Below are 17,369 nucleotides of genomic sequence, written 5' to 3' on the forward strand. Positions count from 1 at the left end.
AGAAGAAGAAGAAGAAGAAGAAGAAGAAGAAGAAGAAGAAGAAGAAGTCTAGTCTGTCTCAGACATAAGGAAGCAATTCTTTGACTTCCTATGAACTGCTTAGAATAAATCCATAATGAAGTGAAGTATTTTTTCTTTTTAAAAAAATGAGTGCCACAAAGTGAATTTGAGGATTTTCCTCACAGAGGTCTGCCAAAATTGTAAATAAATTTGTCAGGAAAAAGGCCTGGGAGATGGTTCAGCAAGGAAGAGGCCTGGCACCAAGGCTGACAGAGAGTTGGATCTGTGGGACCCATATGATGGACGGGGACAATGCCCACTTCCAAAAGCAGTCCTTTAACCACTAACCCCTAACCATGTTACACATATACCAACACAAATATACCACACACACACACACACACACACTATGTTAATTAGCTTTTCAAATGACAGGAAGAAAGACAGAACCAAAAATTGGAAATATTGGTCCAGATTCATTGTTTGTTATTCCATAAACATCCATAGATGTGGAAACATATATACAAATCTAGGTTTGCATACACAGGTGTCTCTTGGGACAGTCACAAAAGAGACCAGAAAGCACTTTACTAGTAATAGATACAAGTGTTCAACTGCTTATTTCTTTTCTATTTGAAACAGTTTTGTTTTCTGTACAAAGCTAGGATAATTTCTTCCAGTATGTAGATGTCTTAAGTCACCCGTTTGAGAACGATCACTTGGAACCCAGGAGTGGTGGCACATGCCCACGATCTCAAGACTGGGAGGATGAGGCAGCGGGATTATGAGTACCAGGCCAGTCTGAACTATAGAGTGAGACTCTGTCTTTTAAAAGCCCAAAATAAATCATTTAACCCAACTAAATGGAACTTATATCCTGTGCATACTACTATAACTGCTGTCAGCACATGCTGAAACTGAAATTTTATATCCAATTTTGCTGGTTTAAGCGGATATGACAAGAACGAGAAACTCCCTGAGTTTTCAGTGGATCTGCTGGCTACCCATCTTGCTTTGCTTTTTATCAAAACAATGGAGCAAAACCAAGGCTCAGTTATTTGGTGTGTTTGTGCCTGTGTACATGTGTGCAGGTCAGAATCCGGATGTAACTGCAGGCTTCTCCACCTGCACCCCAGTTTCCAAATAACAACTCAGGGACTTATTTATTTATGAATAAGTGCCTAGTCCACAAGCTTTGGCCTGTTTCCTGACTAGCTCATAACTTTTATAACTGATTTAAACTATTTTGTCTTCTATATGGTTAGCTACAACTCCTCAGTTTCATGTGTCTGACTTCCTCAGAGTTCAAGATGAATCTCTCATTTCTGACTATCTCCCAGAGTTCCAGTCTCTTGACCAGAACTCCCACCCTTTTACTTCCTGCCTTTTGCTAATAGGCCATCAGCTTTTTATTGACAGGTGGTGCATCCACACAGTGCACAAGATCCCTTCGCCGAGGGTCTCAGGCAGGCTAAGCAAGCACCGTGTCAACTGTCCAAAAACCTGGACTTGATTTCTAAATACTCTTTCCTAAAAGAATTAGAGTGTGTGGAGACATGATTCATTCAAGAACTGAAAGCGGGAAAGCCAACGATAAATCTGGAACATTGGTCCATGCTAGAAAGTTTTCAAAATAGTTTCTATGGGGATTCGGAAGTAGACTTAGTGATCATGTGATCTACAGAATATCCTGCTGAGCAAAGAGTGTCTTTGGGAAGGAGGGTTGTCACAGTGGTGGACCATGCTTTAGTGTCTAAGTGCAGGTGGAATCACTGGGGTGCTGGCAGGGGGTGGAGTGAAGGTAAAGAAGGGTGGTAAAGAAGGGTGGGATGAAGGCTTTATGGAGTCAGTAAAGTGACCTGCAGCCAGAGGAAGCCTAGCTGTGGGAGAGGAAATGGAGATGGAGAGACAGCGAGGACTTGGGTGAAGAGACAGGTTGAGGGAGGATGGGGGAAGCAGCCGCAGAGAGCAGCAGGGAACAGCTGTGTGCTGACCCCTTCTCCTGCCCTTGGAGAGGACAGTGATGAGGAGGCCTGTGCTAGGTGGGGCCTCCTGGACTACAGACTGTGTAAGTCATTGGCTCTCATGATGGAACATCTCCTGAGCATGGCTCTCTTGTGTCTCCCACAGCCCAGGCTCTGGGTTCTCTCAGGAACCTGGAGGAACTGTTCCTTCCCACTGGGGATGGGATTCACCAAGTGGCTAAACTGATTGTCCAGCAATGCCTGCAACTTCCGTGTCTCCGAGTTCTTGTCTTTGCAGAGACTTTGGATGATGACAGTGTGTTGGAAATTGGTGAGTATAGAAGGGGTTCCTTTGTGCAGAAGCCAGCAGAATCGTTGGAGCTGCCTGCTGCAGGTGTCTACTTCCTCATTTCCTCCTTCATGCTGCTTCCTCTCATGCCCTTCTGCAGATTCTGGTTCAGCCTGGTCAGACTGGGAAAGCCAACAGCCTCTTTGGGGAGCTATGAAAGCATCCAGTCTGTGGTCTTGTTTTCCCAGGGCTGGGGACTGAGCCCAGTGTCTCACTCTCTAGGCCAGTGTTCTACCCCTGGACAACAGCCTAGGCAAGTCTGTACGATACTTGGTGTTTCACAAGCCTGGCAGGGTACTCGTTTTATTACCTGAGTGTTTATGTGTAAGAATCTATAAAAGTCTGCAGTGTGGAGCTGAACAAGGTTCTCCAGTTCACGGTCTTAGGGATTTTATCTGAGTACAACTAAACCAGAATTAGAACACAGATCATCACCAATGCCAGAAGCCCATGCTCAATCCCCAAATAAATAAATAATCAATTAACGGATCTATGCTACCTTGTCTACCTCCCTCACGCTTTGCTTTTACATCTTCAAGTGAGGCACACAGCACATGTAGAGTTGTAAGATCTTAAGGGTAGGCCAGTGCTCTTTATCTGTGGTGGCATTTCTTGCCTTATTCTCACTTCTTGTATATTAAGATAAGTGCCCAGTATCATTTTCATGTCTTTTTCCTGTCTTTTATTCTATGTAACAGAATTTAAGGTGAGTTTCTTCCACAGTTACATAGTTAGACTTAAAAGTTGACTCCAGGAAGTTCAGTTGATACAATACTTGTCTAGCATGCGTGAAACCCTGGGCTTCATCCCTAGCACAACATACAGACAGGCGTAGTGATTATCATGGTACACATCTGTAAGCCCAGAACTCAAGAGGTAGAAGTAAGAGGATATTCACCATCCGGGTCATCATTCTTGGCCACATAGTAAGGTAGGAGCCAGTATGTGTTACAAGAGGTCTTGTCTCAGAACAAACAAACAAACAAAAATCCCAAGCACCAAAATAATACCTGATACAAATCTGAGGTTGCAGAGATGGCGCCATCTGTAAAGTACTTCCAGTCTATGCAGTGAAGCTCTCAGTGTGATGTGAAGCATGCATCCAAAAGAGGAGACACTATGGAGCTGAGGGCAGGAGAGTCCATTGCACTTACTAGCCAGACAAAATAGTGGAATCTTTGAGCTCCTGTGAAAACTGGTCTCAAAAAGTAAGGTGGAGTGTAGAAGCTATGCCTGGTTCTTCCTCCCAGTCCCATACTCCCAGGATAAGACTCAGATTCAAAATGTATTTACAAATACTTTGGCCATACTACTAGGCTCTTCTCTGACTAGATCGTAACTTAATATAACCTATTTATTCTGATCTATATTCTGTTGAGTGGCTGGTTACCTGTGCTCAGGTACCATGTGTCTGGATTGTCACATGTTTCCTGGGTGAATCTCTTACCTCACACTATCCCAGAATCCTTTCTGCCTCCTATTTCCTGCCTAAACCATGGGCTGTCAGATTTATTAGGGTTAGGGTTAGGGTTAGGGTTAGGGTTAGGGTTAGGGTTAGGGTTAGGGTTAGGGTTGGGGTTAGGGTTAGAGTATTCTCTAGCCAGGCGGTGGTGGCGCACGTCTTTAATCCCAGCAGTTGGGAGGCAGAGGCAGACAGATTTCTGAGTTCGAGGCCAGCCTGGTCTACAGTGTGAGTTCCAGGACAGCCAGGACTACACAGAGAAACCCTGTCTCGAAAAAAACAAAAAAACAAAAACAAAGAAACAAACAAACGATATTCTCTCTACAGTGGAGAGAAACTGAGAAGACATCCACCATTAATTTCTGGACTCTACAAACACCCACATATACATATACATGGTACTCGCCCCCTCCACATACACACTTATACACACACACACACACACACACACACTCACACATGCACAGAAATTTTAAAATAAAAACCCAATTCATTAATCTTTTTATTCATGTTTAATATACTATATTATTTTACTGTATTATATTGTTAATATAGTTAAGTTTTCACCTGTTTTTTTAGACAGCATCTGTTGATTATTAGTCTAGTCTGGACTTTTACTTGCTATGTAGCCCTTGATGGCCCTGATCTTCCTGCTTCTGCTTCCCCAGAACTAGGATGTCAGGGGTGTGTCAGCCCTCTGTGTATTTTTATTTGGTATTGGTTTCTCTTTTCCCTTCCTTCCTTCCTTCCTTCCTTCCTTCCTTCCTTCCTTCCTTCCTTCCTTCCTTTCTTTCTTTCTTTCTTTCTTTCTTTCTTTCTTTCTTCCATCCAATGTGTTTTTCCCTTTGTTTTTTCTTCCTACACTTATTAGCTTATTAACTGCATTTTTTTTTCTTCAGGAGTGATTAGGTAGGATCTGCTCTGTAGCCCAGGCTGGCTTCAAATTCACAATGTGAAGTCAAGTTGGCTTTGAATCCATAGTCATCTTCCTGCTTCAGGATCAAGGCTTATATAGCCATGTGGAGTTCCAGCTCCACATTTTCCTCTTTCAGTGTTGTCTTAGATAATAAGGTTTGAAATTTGAAGAATATAAACTAATACTAATTCTTTTACCACTTTATGAGTCAGGTAGGTACCCCTGGAATATATAAGCTTTATTTATCTGAGTTGTCAAGATGGCTCAGCAGGTAAGGGGGTTTTGGCCTAGCCTGAAGACTTCTCTGATCTTCACATACATGCTGTGGCATGCAGGCAGGCACACACACACACACACACACACACACACACACAATGTAAAAATAAAAAATAAATAAATAAAAATTATATTTAACTTCTACCCATTTGCATGTGGTGTATTTTAGTTTTTACATGCATTTCAACCCTCCAATTAGTATTTTAAACAGTTCTGTGTTAGCATTCACAAGCTAGATTTATTGATTCCTTTATGTTTTACTGTTGCTGTTTTTGAGACAAGGTCTCCTGTGGAGCCTAGACTGGTAACCAACCACCTTGGGGAAACCTTTGACGGTAACCTCGTGTTCTTAGTGCCTCAGTCACTCAGAGACAGTGGTCTCTGCCTGCTACAATGTATGGATTCACTGTCTCTGCCTGTTGCAATGGATCGATTCACCACTGCTGGTCCTGAGTCTCCATGTTTGCCCTCACCAGTGGCCTCTTTGCTTCTGCCTGAAGGACTCTGGTAGCATTCCTTCTACTCTGGGTTAGGTAGTCGTGACTTTTTTCCATTTTAAGGATAGAGAAGTAGCTTTTGCCTTCATCTTTGAAATACTTTTCTAGTGCACTCTATTTTGGAGTTACTTTCACTTAGGTTTCTGGCCTGTATCATTTCTTTTGTTAAGTGTCAGTACCCAAAGTTCTCACTTTAGGAGGTCTTTAATGGTGGGGTGTGTTTTTCTGCTATTCAATAGCTTTTAAGATTTTTCTTTCTTTCTTTCTTTTTCTGACAAAGCCTCACCATGAAGTCCAGGCTGGCTCAGAACCCCCTACCCTGCTTTGGCATCCAGAGCATCAGGAACTAGAGTAGAGGTTTTGCTTTGTGGCAGTCAACATCAACTTCATTTTGTCCTCACAACGTCCATATGTTGAAGCCCTAACCTCAAAGTGACTGTATTTGACGGGATTTGTTATGGCCAAACACCAACTAACAGCATATCTGAGTTCCACATGGCTAGAGGTAGTTAGTTACTCTGCTTGGGATTTATAGAACTGATAGAGTCTGTGGCTTGGTAGCTTTTTGTCAGTCTTAGGGCATTCTTGGTGAATCCATTCTGACCAATTCTCCTTCACTGTTTGCTTCTGCTACAGCAGAACAACTCAACCTGATTTGGGGTCAGGGAAGCTCTCGAGAAGGAGACCCTGTAAAGACAGGGAAGCAAGGCTGGCAGAGGAGCGTTAGGACACGTGAATAATAAAATCACCTGTGTCCTAGAACCAGATCAGTTTGAAGAACCTTAAAAATTAAGCATAAGAGTGTCTGGAGAGAAAGGAGTTGGTTCCTGAGAACCTGGAGAAGACAGTAAAGGTCCTGCTGGGATGGCCTTCATGGGTGTGGTAGAAACAGGTTTCATCTTGTTACTGCTCAGCACTGTTGCTTTATAAATTCTATTTAAAGTGGTAGTTTAGCCAGGTGTGGTGGCACCTGTCCGTAATCCTGGCACCCAGAAGACATAATGCAAGTAGATTGGTCTCTCTGTAAGTTCCAGGTCAGCCTGGTCTGCACAGTAAGTTCCAGGCCAGCCAGCTCTACATAGTAAGAGCCTGTCTAGAAAACATGAATAAATGAATAGAATAAGATAAAAGTAACTTAGTCAGGCATGGTGGTGGTGCAATCTTAGAACTGCAACATTCACAGGATGAATAGGAGGATCAAGACATCAAAGATGGGGCTGGAGACGTGGCTCAGAGATTACGATGATTGCTCTGTAACCATGAAGATTAGAATTTTAGCACTGTTTGCAAATAACTGCAAATTTAATGAGAGCAGGAAAATCTACAAGACCCAGGTACAGGGACAGACCCCTGTCTCAAGGGAAAAGAAGTACTACGACAGAGGAAGACAACTGATGTCTTCTTCTGGACGGACACACAACACACACGCACACACACGCACACGACCTTGTCTCAAAAAATAAAGGATGAGTGTAATTTATGATTTTTTTAAAGCTTCATATCTCTTTCCTTCAGAGGAAGATTGGGCAGCATTAACTTGTATAGATTCTTTCATCTCCAAATATTATGTCTTATTCTTTTCTGTTAGGACAAGGACTTCTCAGACCGAGAATCTCATATTTGAAAGCAATAATCTCAGTCCTTCTCTCTCTCAAAAAAAGTCGGCCATTCAGAGAAATGAGAAATGACCCCGGACTATCACTGACCAGCAGTGAGAAATGTCCCCTGACTATCACTGACCAGTAGTGAGAAATGTCCCCTATCACTGACCAGTCCTACTTCGGGTACAGCTGAAACATCTTCTTAGGGCTTGTCCCGCCCACATTTTCACCAGAGCTCTAAGTAGCCAGGAAGCCATTTGGGCAAACTGGAAAACAGTCGCAGTGAGAAGACAACCTTTCTCTGCAAAAGGGAAGACACTGCCCCCATAATCCCTCGGTTTCTTGTGCTGTAACCTGTTCCTGCCTTGCCATGTGTCCTGTAAGTACAGAAGACCACATTGCTCAGACAACCAAAATTCTCTGTTCTCCACTTCCTGGTTTCTGCTTCGCCCTTGCAGTATGGCCTTGTTACCTATCAACGAGGCTGCCGTTTAGGGCTTTCAAAGAACACTCTTTAAAACATGTGTAAAGCCAAGCATTGTGGCACATCGCCTTTAATCCCAACTGTCAAAAGGCAGCGGTAGGCAGATGTGAGTTCTAGGCCAGCCTCAGCTATCTAAGTGAGTTGTAGGCCATCCAGGGCTATATAGTGGGACCTGCTCTTGTGGGAAAAAAAATATGCTGAGTAGTCCCTACTTTCATTAGTGATAGGTGTGCGATTAGTTACAAATAGCCTTGTAAGCTTTGCTCGAGTCTTCATAGCATTTATCTTCATAAATATTTTTGTTGTTTTCTTTCCAGCCAAGGGTGCAACCAGTGGAGGCTTCCAAAAACTTGAGAACTTAGACCTTACACTGAATCACAAGATTACAGAGGAAGGCTACAGAAATTTCTTTCAAGTCCTGGACAACCTGCCAAACCTGCAAAACCTGGACATTTCCAGGCATATCCCAGAATGCATTCAAGTTCAGGCCACCACTGTCAAGGCTCTGGGTCAGTGTGTGTCCCGACTGCCCAGCCTCACCAGGCTCGGGATGCTCAGTTGGCTCCTGGATGAAGAGGACATGAAAGTGATTAATGATGTGAAGGAAAGACACCCTCAGTCCAAACGCTTGACTGTTCACTGGAGGTGGGTGGTGCCATTCTCTCCTATCATTCAGAAGTGAGGGATGCTATGGAAGATTACTGGCGGGTCTAAAAACTTGATTTTTTAATACATTTCACTCTAGACAGGCATAGTGTCATCCTAGTTCTTAGGAAACTGAGCAGGAGGATCAAGAGTTTGAGTCTGGGGCTGAGAGATGGCTTAGCAATTAAGAGCACTGACTGCTCTTCTAGAGGTCTTGAGTTCAATTCCTAGCAAGCACATGGTGGCTCACAACCCTCTGTAATGGGATCCGATGCCCTCTTCTGCTGTGTCTAAAGACAGCTATAGTACATTACATTAAATAAATCTTAAAAAAAAAAAAAAAGTTTGAGTCCAGCCTGGGCTACACAACAAGACTTTACTCTAGATCCAAATCCAAACCAAATCACTTACTATTGCATATACAAGAATATTCTTGAGCTGTATCAGGCTGGTAACCATTTGAGAACCTGCATGCCTACATTGAACTATGAGGGGCTGTGCCTTGGCAGTCCTTGTGTGGTCCCTCCTGTCTAAAGATTAGAGCTTCAGTCAAGTTCCTACAGAGAACTGTCCATTATCAAGGTCAAAGCAAGGGACTGGGGAAAGGAACATTGATCTATGTAAAAACTACACTGTGGAAGGAATAATTCACATAAGTAAGAAATGGCCAGTTTGAGGACTGAATCAGTTCTATACACAATGAGACAGGAGTTGACTTTACGACAGGATGCAGCTAACTCTCTCCAGGAGATGCTCTTCAGTTTTTGCAGGGCTTTGGTATATTCACGTCTTGTTGTGGCCTTGTATGCTTACACCATCTCTCATCTATTTCAAATGTGAGAGGGAAAATGGGCTTAGAGAAAACGGCTTTTGTTCCACAGGCTTTTGGGAGTTACATATATTAGGATAGCTTTATAATTTTTTTTGGAAATCCACTCTGTTTGGGGTATATGACTTAATCTTGTAAGGAATTCTGGGCATATTAACTTGATTGTGATACTTATTTGTCATTTCCTAACTGTCACCTCTCTAGAGGCAGTGGGACCTGGAAGAATAGAGGCAATAAATGAGGTGGACTAAAGGCTCATAGAATAGTCAACTTTATTTAGAGCATCAGACAATTTATACTCTGAGAGTTAAGAAAAACTACCTGAAAAAAGTTCTCATGAGTTCAGGCTATATACAATCATAAATACAAGCCACATGTGGCAAAAACATGCTTTTCTATAAAGCAGTAGTTCTCAACCTGTAGGTCTTGACCCCTTTGAGGGTCAGATGACCCTTTCATGGGGGTCACTTAAGACCATCAGAAAACATAAATATTTATGAATTATAACAATAGCAAAATTAAAGTTATGAAGTAGCAACAAAAAAAATTTTATGGTTGGGGGATCACCATAACAAAGGAATTGTATTTGTGGTGGTTTTGAGAGGCCAAATCTTTTAGGTTCAGACTCTATTTTAGAGAACCTGACCTAAGTTTGAACTCAGTTAAACTAACAGGTCAGTACCTAGTATTAGTTTCCAAGTTACCCCACAACAAAACTCGAACCTAGCTCCAGTCTCTAGGCTAACCTCCAAGAAGACCTGCATCTCCAGGTTATACCCCCAACAAAACCAGCGCCTCCAGGTTATTACCCCAACAAACCCACACCCCCAGGTTATAAGCCCACCCCCACCTAACAACTACTAATGCAGAGGGAAGCAGAAATTAAGTTTATGATATGACTCCCAGCACCAGCCAACTATGTTAAAGGCCATAGTAACTTCCCAATTAGATGCTTGCACACTCACACCCATCCTCCACCCTTGCTGCTTTCTATAAAGCCTTGCCCTGATATTCAGGCCTCTTCATCACCAAAACCGTCCTGTGTGATGGTGGTGCACTAAGGGGCCTGATCTAGCTCAAATAGAATAAAGACCCTGTTGTGAGTTGCATCAGATCGGCTCTGGTCTGGTTTTGGGGATCACTAAAATTTCCCTGGCACTACAGTTCGAATATGCTTGGCCCAGGGAGTGGCATTACTAGGAGGTATAGCCTTTTTGGAGGAAGTATGTCACTGTGGGGATGGCCTTTGAGACATTCTTCCTAGCTTCCTGGAAGTCAGTCTTCTCCTAGCTGCCTTCAGAACAGGATGTGGAACTCTCAGCTCCTCCATTACCATGCCTGCCTGGATGCTGTCATGCTTCCTGCCCATAATGATAATAGACTGAATTATAAGAGTTATCTTGATCATGGTGTCTGTTCACAGCAGTAAAACCCTAACTAAGACAGTATTAAAGGGTCACAGAGAGGTTGAGAACCACTGCAATAGAGGCATATAAAGGATAAACATTTAATTGATAACAGCACAAGCAATAACGAGTAACTGAAGTAAACTCGCTCATACCCGATACACGTGGGAGGGGCATGAAACACATCCCAAGAACAGTTCCATGTTTTGAAGAAACTGAGGTCACCTAGTCAGAGTTGTTTTCTTGGAGTGTTCTCACAAGCACTCAGAATTTTCCTCACATGACTTTATTCTTGGACCATGTTCCAATACATAATGTATATAAAAACACCTTAAATATATGTTTTTTATTGTTCAGTTATAAAATAAAGCTTGGGAAATATTCCTAAGGTTAAAAAAAAATTAGCATTGGTTTCCCCAAGTATCAAAGCAGGTGGCATTCTTGATTGGCTTCCCGAGTGCTGAAGCAGGCAGCATTCTTGATGACTGTTTTCTCCCTGTTGTATTATTGTTTTGTTTTATCATTGCCTGTCATTTTAATATTTCAAGTAAAATATAAGCTTGGGGTGTAGTTCAGAAGTAACTGCTACAGAGTATTCTTGAGACCCTAAGCACAGTCTCTAGCATTGTCAAAAAAATACATAAGAATATTACTATAAAGTTTAAGTAAATAAGGGCTGGAGGGATGGCTCAGCAGTGAAAAGAACCAGGTTCAACCCTCAGCGGTCACATGGAGGCTCCATGTATACATACGAAATACATGTAGAGACAAAATACCCATTCATCTATAGAATTTTATAATTAAACAAGTGACTTGTCATCAAAAGAGTAACACAACCTCCCTCTGAAGAATCAGATCTTCTTGCTTATCTGATATGTTAATACCTTTGTACTCAGAAAGGTTCTAAGTATTGTATCTCAGAGTCCACTGAAAGGACAGAAGTCATAAGAATACTTACCACGGGGAAGTTTGGGGAAATTTGCAGTCATTAGCTCTGAGAACTGGACTACAGAGACTGGCTTGTAAGGAATAAGAGGAACTGACCACACTCAGGCTCTTCATCTTCGGCTGAGAAACCCTGGTGTTTAGAGCAGTGCCTTTCAGGATAAGGTCATTACACCAAAGCTTGCTAGGGCCTTGGTGTTGCTAGGAGCTCCTGGGCTGAATTTGGCTGCAAGAGACCTCAGAATGCTATGTGCTGCCCACCACTGTGTGTGATTCCCGGTGCCTGTGGATGGATCCAGTGCTGCAAGGACCCCCCCAGCTCTCCAGAACCAGAAGAAGCCCCTGGCTCCCTCAGTGTCTCAGCAGCATCCTCTATTGGCCGCAACGCTGTGTATGCAGGGATGACAGGGGAGAGAACAGGAAGCCTGTTCCATCGTGAATACTCAATTCCTGTTCAGAACAGGAAGCCTGTTCCATCGTGAATACTCAATTTAGAAACAGGAGGCAATAACTTGGCAACTGATTTAACTCATTTAGTAGCATGGATAGAGAAAAGCCTGGGTAAGCTGTGTGCAGTAGCACATGTGTATAAACCCAGCTACTCTGGAGGCTGAGGCAGAAGCACAAGTTGAGGCTGGCATGGGCAATCTAGAGAGACACTGTCTCAAAATAAAGCAGAGGAAGAGTTGGGGAGGCTGCTGAGTGCTCCAGCATGTGTGAGGCCTGGGGTTTGATCACTAGCATTGCAAATAAAAAAGAAACAGGAGCTGGAAAGATGACTCAGTGGTTAAAAGCAGTAGTGATTCCTTCAAATTTGTGCTGTTAGCAGTGGACCCAGGCTCAATTTCCAGTACCAGCATGGCTTACAACCAGCTGCAACTCCAGTTCCAGGATCCAATGTCCTTTTCTGGCCTCGACGAATATCAGACAAATACATGGTTACAAATACACGCATATGCAGGCAAAACACCCATACCCATAAAAGAAAAATTTTTAAGTCTTTTTTTTTTTTAAAGAAACAATTCTAAAAAGAATTCAATGGTTCTGGTTTATTCTTCAGCACTTAAAAGCAAAAAAACAAAGCTACATCTGTTTCTGATCACATCCTCTATATCCCAACTCCCTGAATCTGTCAAACAGGCTGCTTTTCTGAACACTGCCTGCACCTTCTTAGCACATCTGCTTTAAGTTTAAAAAAAAAAAACCTAGGAAATCAATTTTTCATCAAAGCATAGACAAATGAAACAGGTAACAAAAATAATTGTAAACTCACAAAAAAATAGATATCAAGTATGATTTTATTAAGCTCCAAATATAACAAGTCCGGAAAAACAACTTTGGTTGAAAGAGCTCTTTACAAGCACTGGTAAGTGTTCTTTCATGTTTACATTCTCTTCTCCCAAGCTTTTGCCACCAACAAAACAGCTGTTTTAGCATCACCGTGACCTCTATGCTGATTCATAACGTTATCAGTGACCTCTGACCTCCTCATCGGTACCTTCAAATTTGTGCTGTTAGCAGCGGCTGAGCTCATCGCTGGCTCCAGGACACACCTGCCCCAGCGGCCCTTAGAGTATCAATCGCTCCTGTTTTCCTCAAGAGAGCTCCAGCTCAGCCCTCTGTTCTTTCTCCCCTAACCCCTGGGGGATCTGAGTTCTCCTGGCTCTGTCTCTGGCTTTAAGCTCCACATCCACACTACCTCCTCCATCTCCATCTTTAGCCTGCTCTCTGTTTATTGAACTCTACTGGACACTGACATTCCACATCTCCAAAGCTAACTCTTAACCTTGCCCTTCACTGAGGCACTCTTTATGCAGGCTTTCCTCTCCTGAAACTCTCCCTTTAGTCCTGTAGGTGCTTAGTGAAACCCTTGGAGCTATCCTTAGCTCTTTTTTTTTTTGTGTGTGGTTGCTGGGATTTGAACTCATGACTTCCAGAAGAGCAGTCAGTGCTCTTAACCGCTGAGCCATCTCAGTGGCCCCTCTTACACCACATATCATCTACTGACAAATCCTGGCAATTCCGCTTGCAAAACACAGTGAGTTCCACGTGGTCAGCCCACTTCCGTGAAATCAGTGATGTATTTTTACCGTGCAGTCAGAGGATCCTCCTGGAGGTCAGCTCGTGCTCTACCTGTGCCTCCCTCTCCTCTGGGCTCCCAGCTCACGGCCAATGCTGTCCACCTCACAGTGATCTACACATGGCCTGACCCTTGCTCCTGCTTACCCCATCCCCCATCTCTCCGTCCTCTCACTCTGGCCTCCTTTCTGCTTCTTGAATATTTCATACATATTCTTATTTTTTCAAGGCTAGGTTTCTCTATGTAGCCCCTGCTGTCCTGGAACTCGCTCTGCACACCAAGCTCACCTCCAACTCAGAAATCCACCTGCCTCTGCCTCCTAAGTGCTGGGATTAAAGATGCGCGCCACCACCGCCCGGCCTAAACCAAATTTTAAACCAGGTGTAGTGCGCATGTCTGTACCTCCAACTCAGAGGTCCACCCCTTCCAGGCTCCACACACATTCTTACACAAGAGCCTTTTCCTTTACCGATGTTCTCTCATCCATGGTTTGAGTATTTCCCAAATAATGTGTTCAAATGCAATCTCCGCCATGAGCTGCTAGGAGTGGGAACTTCATCTACTGTTTGCAGCTGAGGCTTCAGAAGGTATTTAGGATAAGTCATCACGATGAAGCTCCCACTGAGTCCTGGTGGCTTCCTGAGAGGCCAAGTGTGCACACACACAAGATATGCAGAAATCATGCTTGGTTCCCTCTTGCAGCTTATGCCTGATTCAGGCTCAGCACACCAGACAAAATCATCAGCCCCGAACCTCCAGAACCGTGAACCAAAAGAGATCTTTCTAACCACCCCCATAGGCTATTTTCCATTTTGGGTGTAAGAGATGATAGAGTACATGTGTACACTTGAGTATGCATATGCCTGTTTCCACATGCACAGAGGTCAGAGGTCATCACTGATATCTTTGTCAGTGCCTGCATTATTCCCCTGCGAACCAGGAACCTGTGGGTTTGGGCTAGGCTGACGGGCAGCAACCCGCAGTGACCCTCCAGTCGTACCCCTCCTCTATCCTTTCCCCATGCTTTCACCCACAGAGCCATCTCCACTGCCTGTTTCTTTGCTGTTACTGTATTAGATGTGGTCTCATGTTGGTCAGGCTGGTCTCAAAGGATGAATCCTACTACCTCAACTTTCAAAGTACCTGGAACTACATTATATGTCAGCATACAGTGCATCCTTCTAGTTCTGCTGAGAGCAATTCCCAGCATTGACATACTGTTGAGTATTTGATGAAATGAACGACCTCAGTCCAGATAAATGTACTGGGTGCTAAAAGGAGTTAAAATTAGTGTTAATAGCTAATGTCTGGTTAGAAGGTAAACGATTAAATTTAACCTGCAAATTAACTATGTTAAATCTATAATGGTCAATATCTCTTCTAAAAGCTCAAGTCACAGAGCATATTTTGCAAAGTATTATTTACTAGAGGTAGTGACTATTCATTAATTTGTAACACTTACTTGATGACTAATATGACAGGCGCATAGCGAGCTTACTTAATTTAGATTACCTAGCTAAAACTTAGGAAAGGACAGCATGGTCTGTCTTCTAACAGTGGAGCTCTATCAGGGGGTTCCATCTCCAGCGTAACACTGCTGATCACATCTACTTCCTCCTTCAAAGGTAAGTAAGCCAGGGAGAAGCCTGGGTGCTTAGACACCAATCCTTACCGTAAGAATCTACATGGTACACAGCACCACAGGACCATGGGGAGAGACTGGCATGGGCAATTAAGTTAGGCAATATTCATGATGAGGTAAGGGACATCAGAGGGAGAGAGGGAGTACAGCCCCTGCAACATGAGCTAGCTTTTGTTCCCCAACCTTGGATTATCAGTCTGTTCTACCTTCAGAAATTGCCCTTTACCCAAGTAATAAGTCTGAGTAGTTTTCTTTCTGTATCATTAAACCAACTCAACATCACTGTATATATCCCAAAGTAAAATATCTATAAAGTCAAGATTTCAAAAAAAGGGACTTTTATTTAGTTTTAAAGGCATTAATAAAAATCTTGACATACTAAGAAAATGACAATTCTACGTTTGTGCTCAGTCACAATTTGGCAGACTGACTTCCATGCACTCACATTTCCACTGATCGGTTCCTCCAACTGCTTATGCTCCCAGCATACATTGCTGCTGACTTAGGCATGAACTTCCAGAATGGAAGACACTGAAGATGACACCACTTAACCAAGAGTCCACAGAGATGACGAGGAGACTTCTGTTCTTATTGACCAGGGACCCCAACACGCCATCTCCTTGGGAGAGAGCTGAACCTGAATTGAAAAGACGAAACTCTAGGCAGTTATAAAATGACGATAAATACATAAAAATTGTGCATGCATGCATGCACGTGTGAGTGTGGAGGTCAGAGGCAACTAACAAGAACTGGTTTTCTTCTCCCACCCTGGGGAGTGAAATAAAGTCATCAGGCCTTTGGCCTCTGAAGCATCTTATCAGTCCCCAAATCATATTTGTATAGAGAATTCAAAAAATAAAAACATATTAATATAAACATTAATTTAAAAAATTAAGTACTATATTTCATGTTTCCTATTAAAATTAAAATACTACAAATTATCAAATCATGCGTTAAACTTTTCACTAAAACTCACTAACATTGACTACAATGGTATAAAGAGCTTTGTCAGGGTGGTAAAACTAGAAATTTGTCACTAGGTTTAAAATGTTACAAGTCTCTAGAGCTAAAAATGAACTCAAAATATTAGGGCCTCCAGAAAGTTACAATAAAAACTTCATATATCAGCTACCATGCCAAGCCATGCCTGTCTGCTTTCTGCCATGATGATTGTGGACTAGCCCTCGGAAACTACAAGCAAGCTTTCTTTTATCAGAGTTGTCTTGGTCATGGTGTCTCTTCATAGCAATAGACCAGTGGCTAAGACAATAATGCAGTATACTACATACTGCATCATTTGTCACAAAAGGGGATGGGTCTGGAGAGATGGCTCAGTGGTTAAGAGCACATACTACTCTTGTTAGAAGATTTGGGCAACTTATAACCACCTACATATAATTCCAGTTTCATGGAATCCAGTGTCCTCTTCTAGCCTCAAGAGCACCAGGCATGTACATGGCACATAAACATACAGGTAGGTAAAACCTCATACACACAAAAGTTTAATGTAAGAATTATCTGTGGATCTGGTGATACGGCTCAGTGGCAGAATGTTTGCTTATGTGCGAGGCCCTAGGTTCAATCCCTACCACCACACCCCACACAAAAAACCCAAGCCTGACTGGCCAATGACACTGCAATTATCTTCACACCCTAAACCAGAACTTTTTTGGGGGGTGGGGAAGGTTGGTTTTTTTTTTTTTTTTTTTTTTCGAGACAAGGTCTCTCTGTGTATCCCTGGCTGTCCTGGCACTCACTCTGTAGACCAGGCTGGCCTCGAACTCAGAAATCCGCCTGCCTCTGCCTCCCAAGTGCTGGGATTAAAGATGTGCGCCACCACCGCCCCGGCCTAAACCAGATTTTAAACCAGGTATAGTGCTGCATGTTTATAATCCTTGTACTACAGAGACTGAGGGTGGCTAACACGAGTTTAAGGCCAGCCTAAGAATCTTTGTTTTGCCAACATTACCAAAACAACTACGCAGAATTTGGGATGATATTTTGACACCATGAGAATTTGATTATGTGGGAATAATTCAATACTCAATCTAATTTTTGGCAGTCTTTAGTAGGGCTAGAGAGAGGGCTCGGCAGTTAAAGAGCACTTGCTGATCTTCTAGACTCTGAGTTCAGTTCCCAGCACCATGTCAAGCAGCTAACAACCATGTGTAACTCAAGCTCAGGGGATCCAACATCCTCTTCTGTTGGCCATGCACCCCCGCCCCTACACACACACACACACACACACACACACACACACACACACACACACA

The 17,369-nt window shown here is 43.0% G+C and overlaps 2 protein-coding genes across 3 annotated transcripts in view; one reads left to right on the top strand and one right to left on the bottom strand.

Annotated features, from left to right (window-relative positions):
- The window catches only part of Naip (NLR family apoptosis inhibitory protein), a 40,780-nt gene extending 32,372 nt beyond the window's left edge, over positions 1-8,408 (top strand). For both annotated transcript variants that reach the window (XM_028790191.1, XM_028790192.1), the window contains exons 13-14: positions 2,131-2,295; positions 7,867-8,408. In XM_028790191.1, coding sequence (XP_028646024.1) covers positions 2,131-2,295; positions 7,867-8,231 — 530 coding nt within the window. In that variant the 3' untranslated portion in view covers positions 8,232-8,408. The remainder of the gene's footprint in view (positions 1-2,130; positions 2,296-7,866) is intronic.
- Positions 8,409-15,417: 7,009 nt separating this feature from the next.
- The window catches only part of Smn1 (survival of motor neuron 1, telomeric), an 11,272-nt gene continuing 9,320 nt past the window's right edge, over positions 15,418-17,369 (bottom strand). Inside the window, exon 9 of the mRNA XM_028790204.1 lies at positions 15,418-15,733. The gene's annotated coding sequence lies outside the window, so the exon portion shown is untranslated. The remainder of the gene's footprint in view (positions 15,734-17,369) is intronic.

Source organism: Grammomys surdaster, unplaced genomic scaffold (assembly GCF_004785775.1).
Source record: "Grammomys surdaster isolate TR1022 unplaced genomic scaffold, NIH_TR_1.0 125876, whole genome shotgun sequence".
NCBI lineage: Eukaryota > Metazoa > Chordata > Mammalia > Rodentia > Muridae > Grammomys > Grammomys surdaster.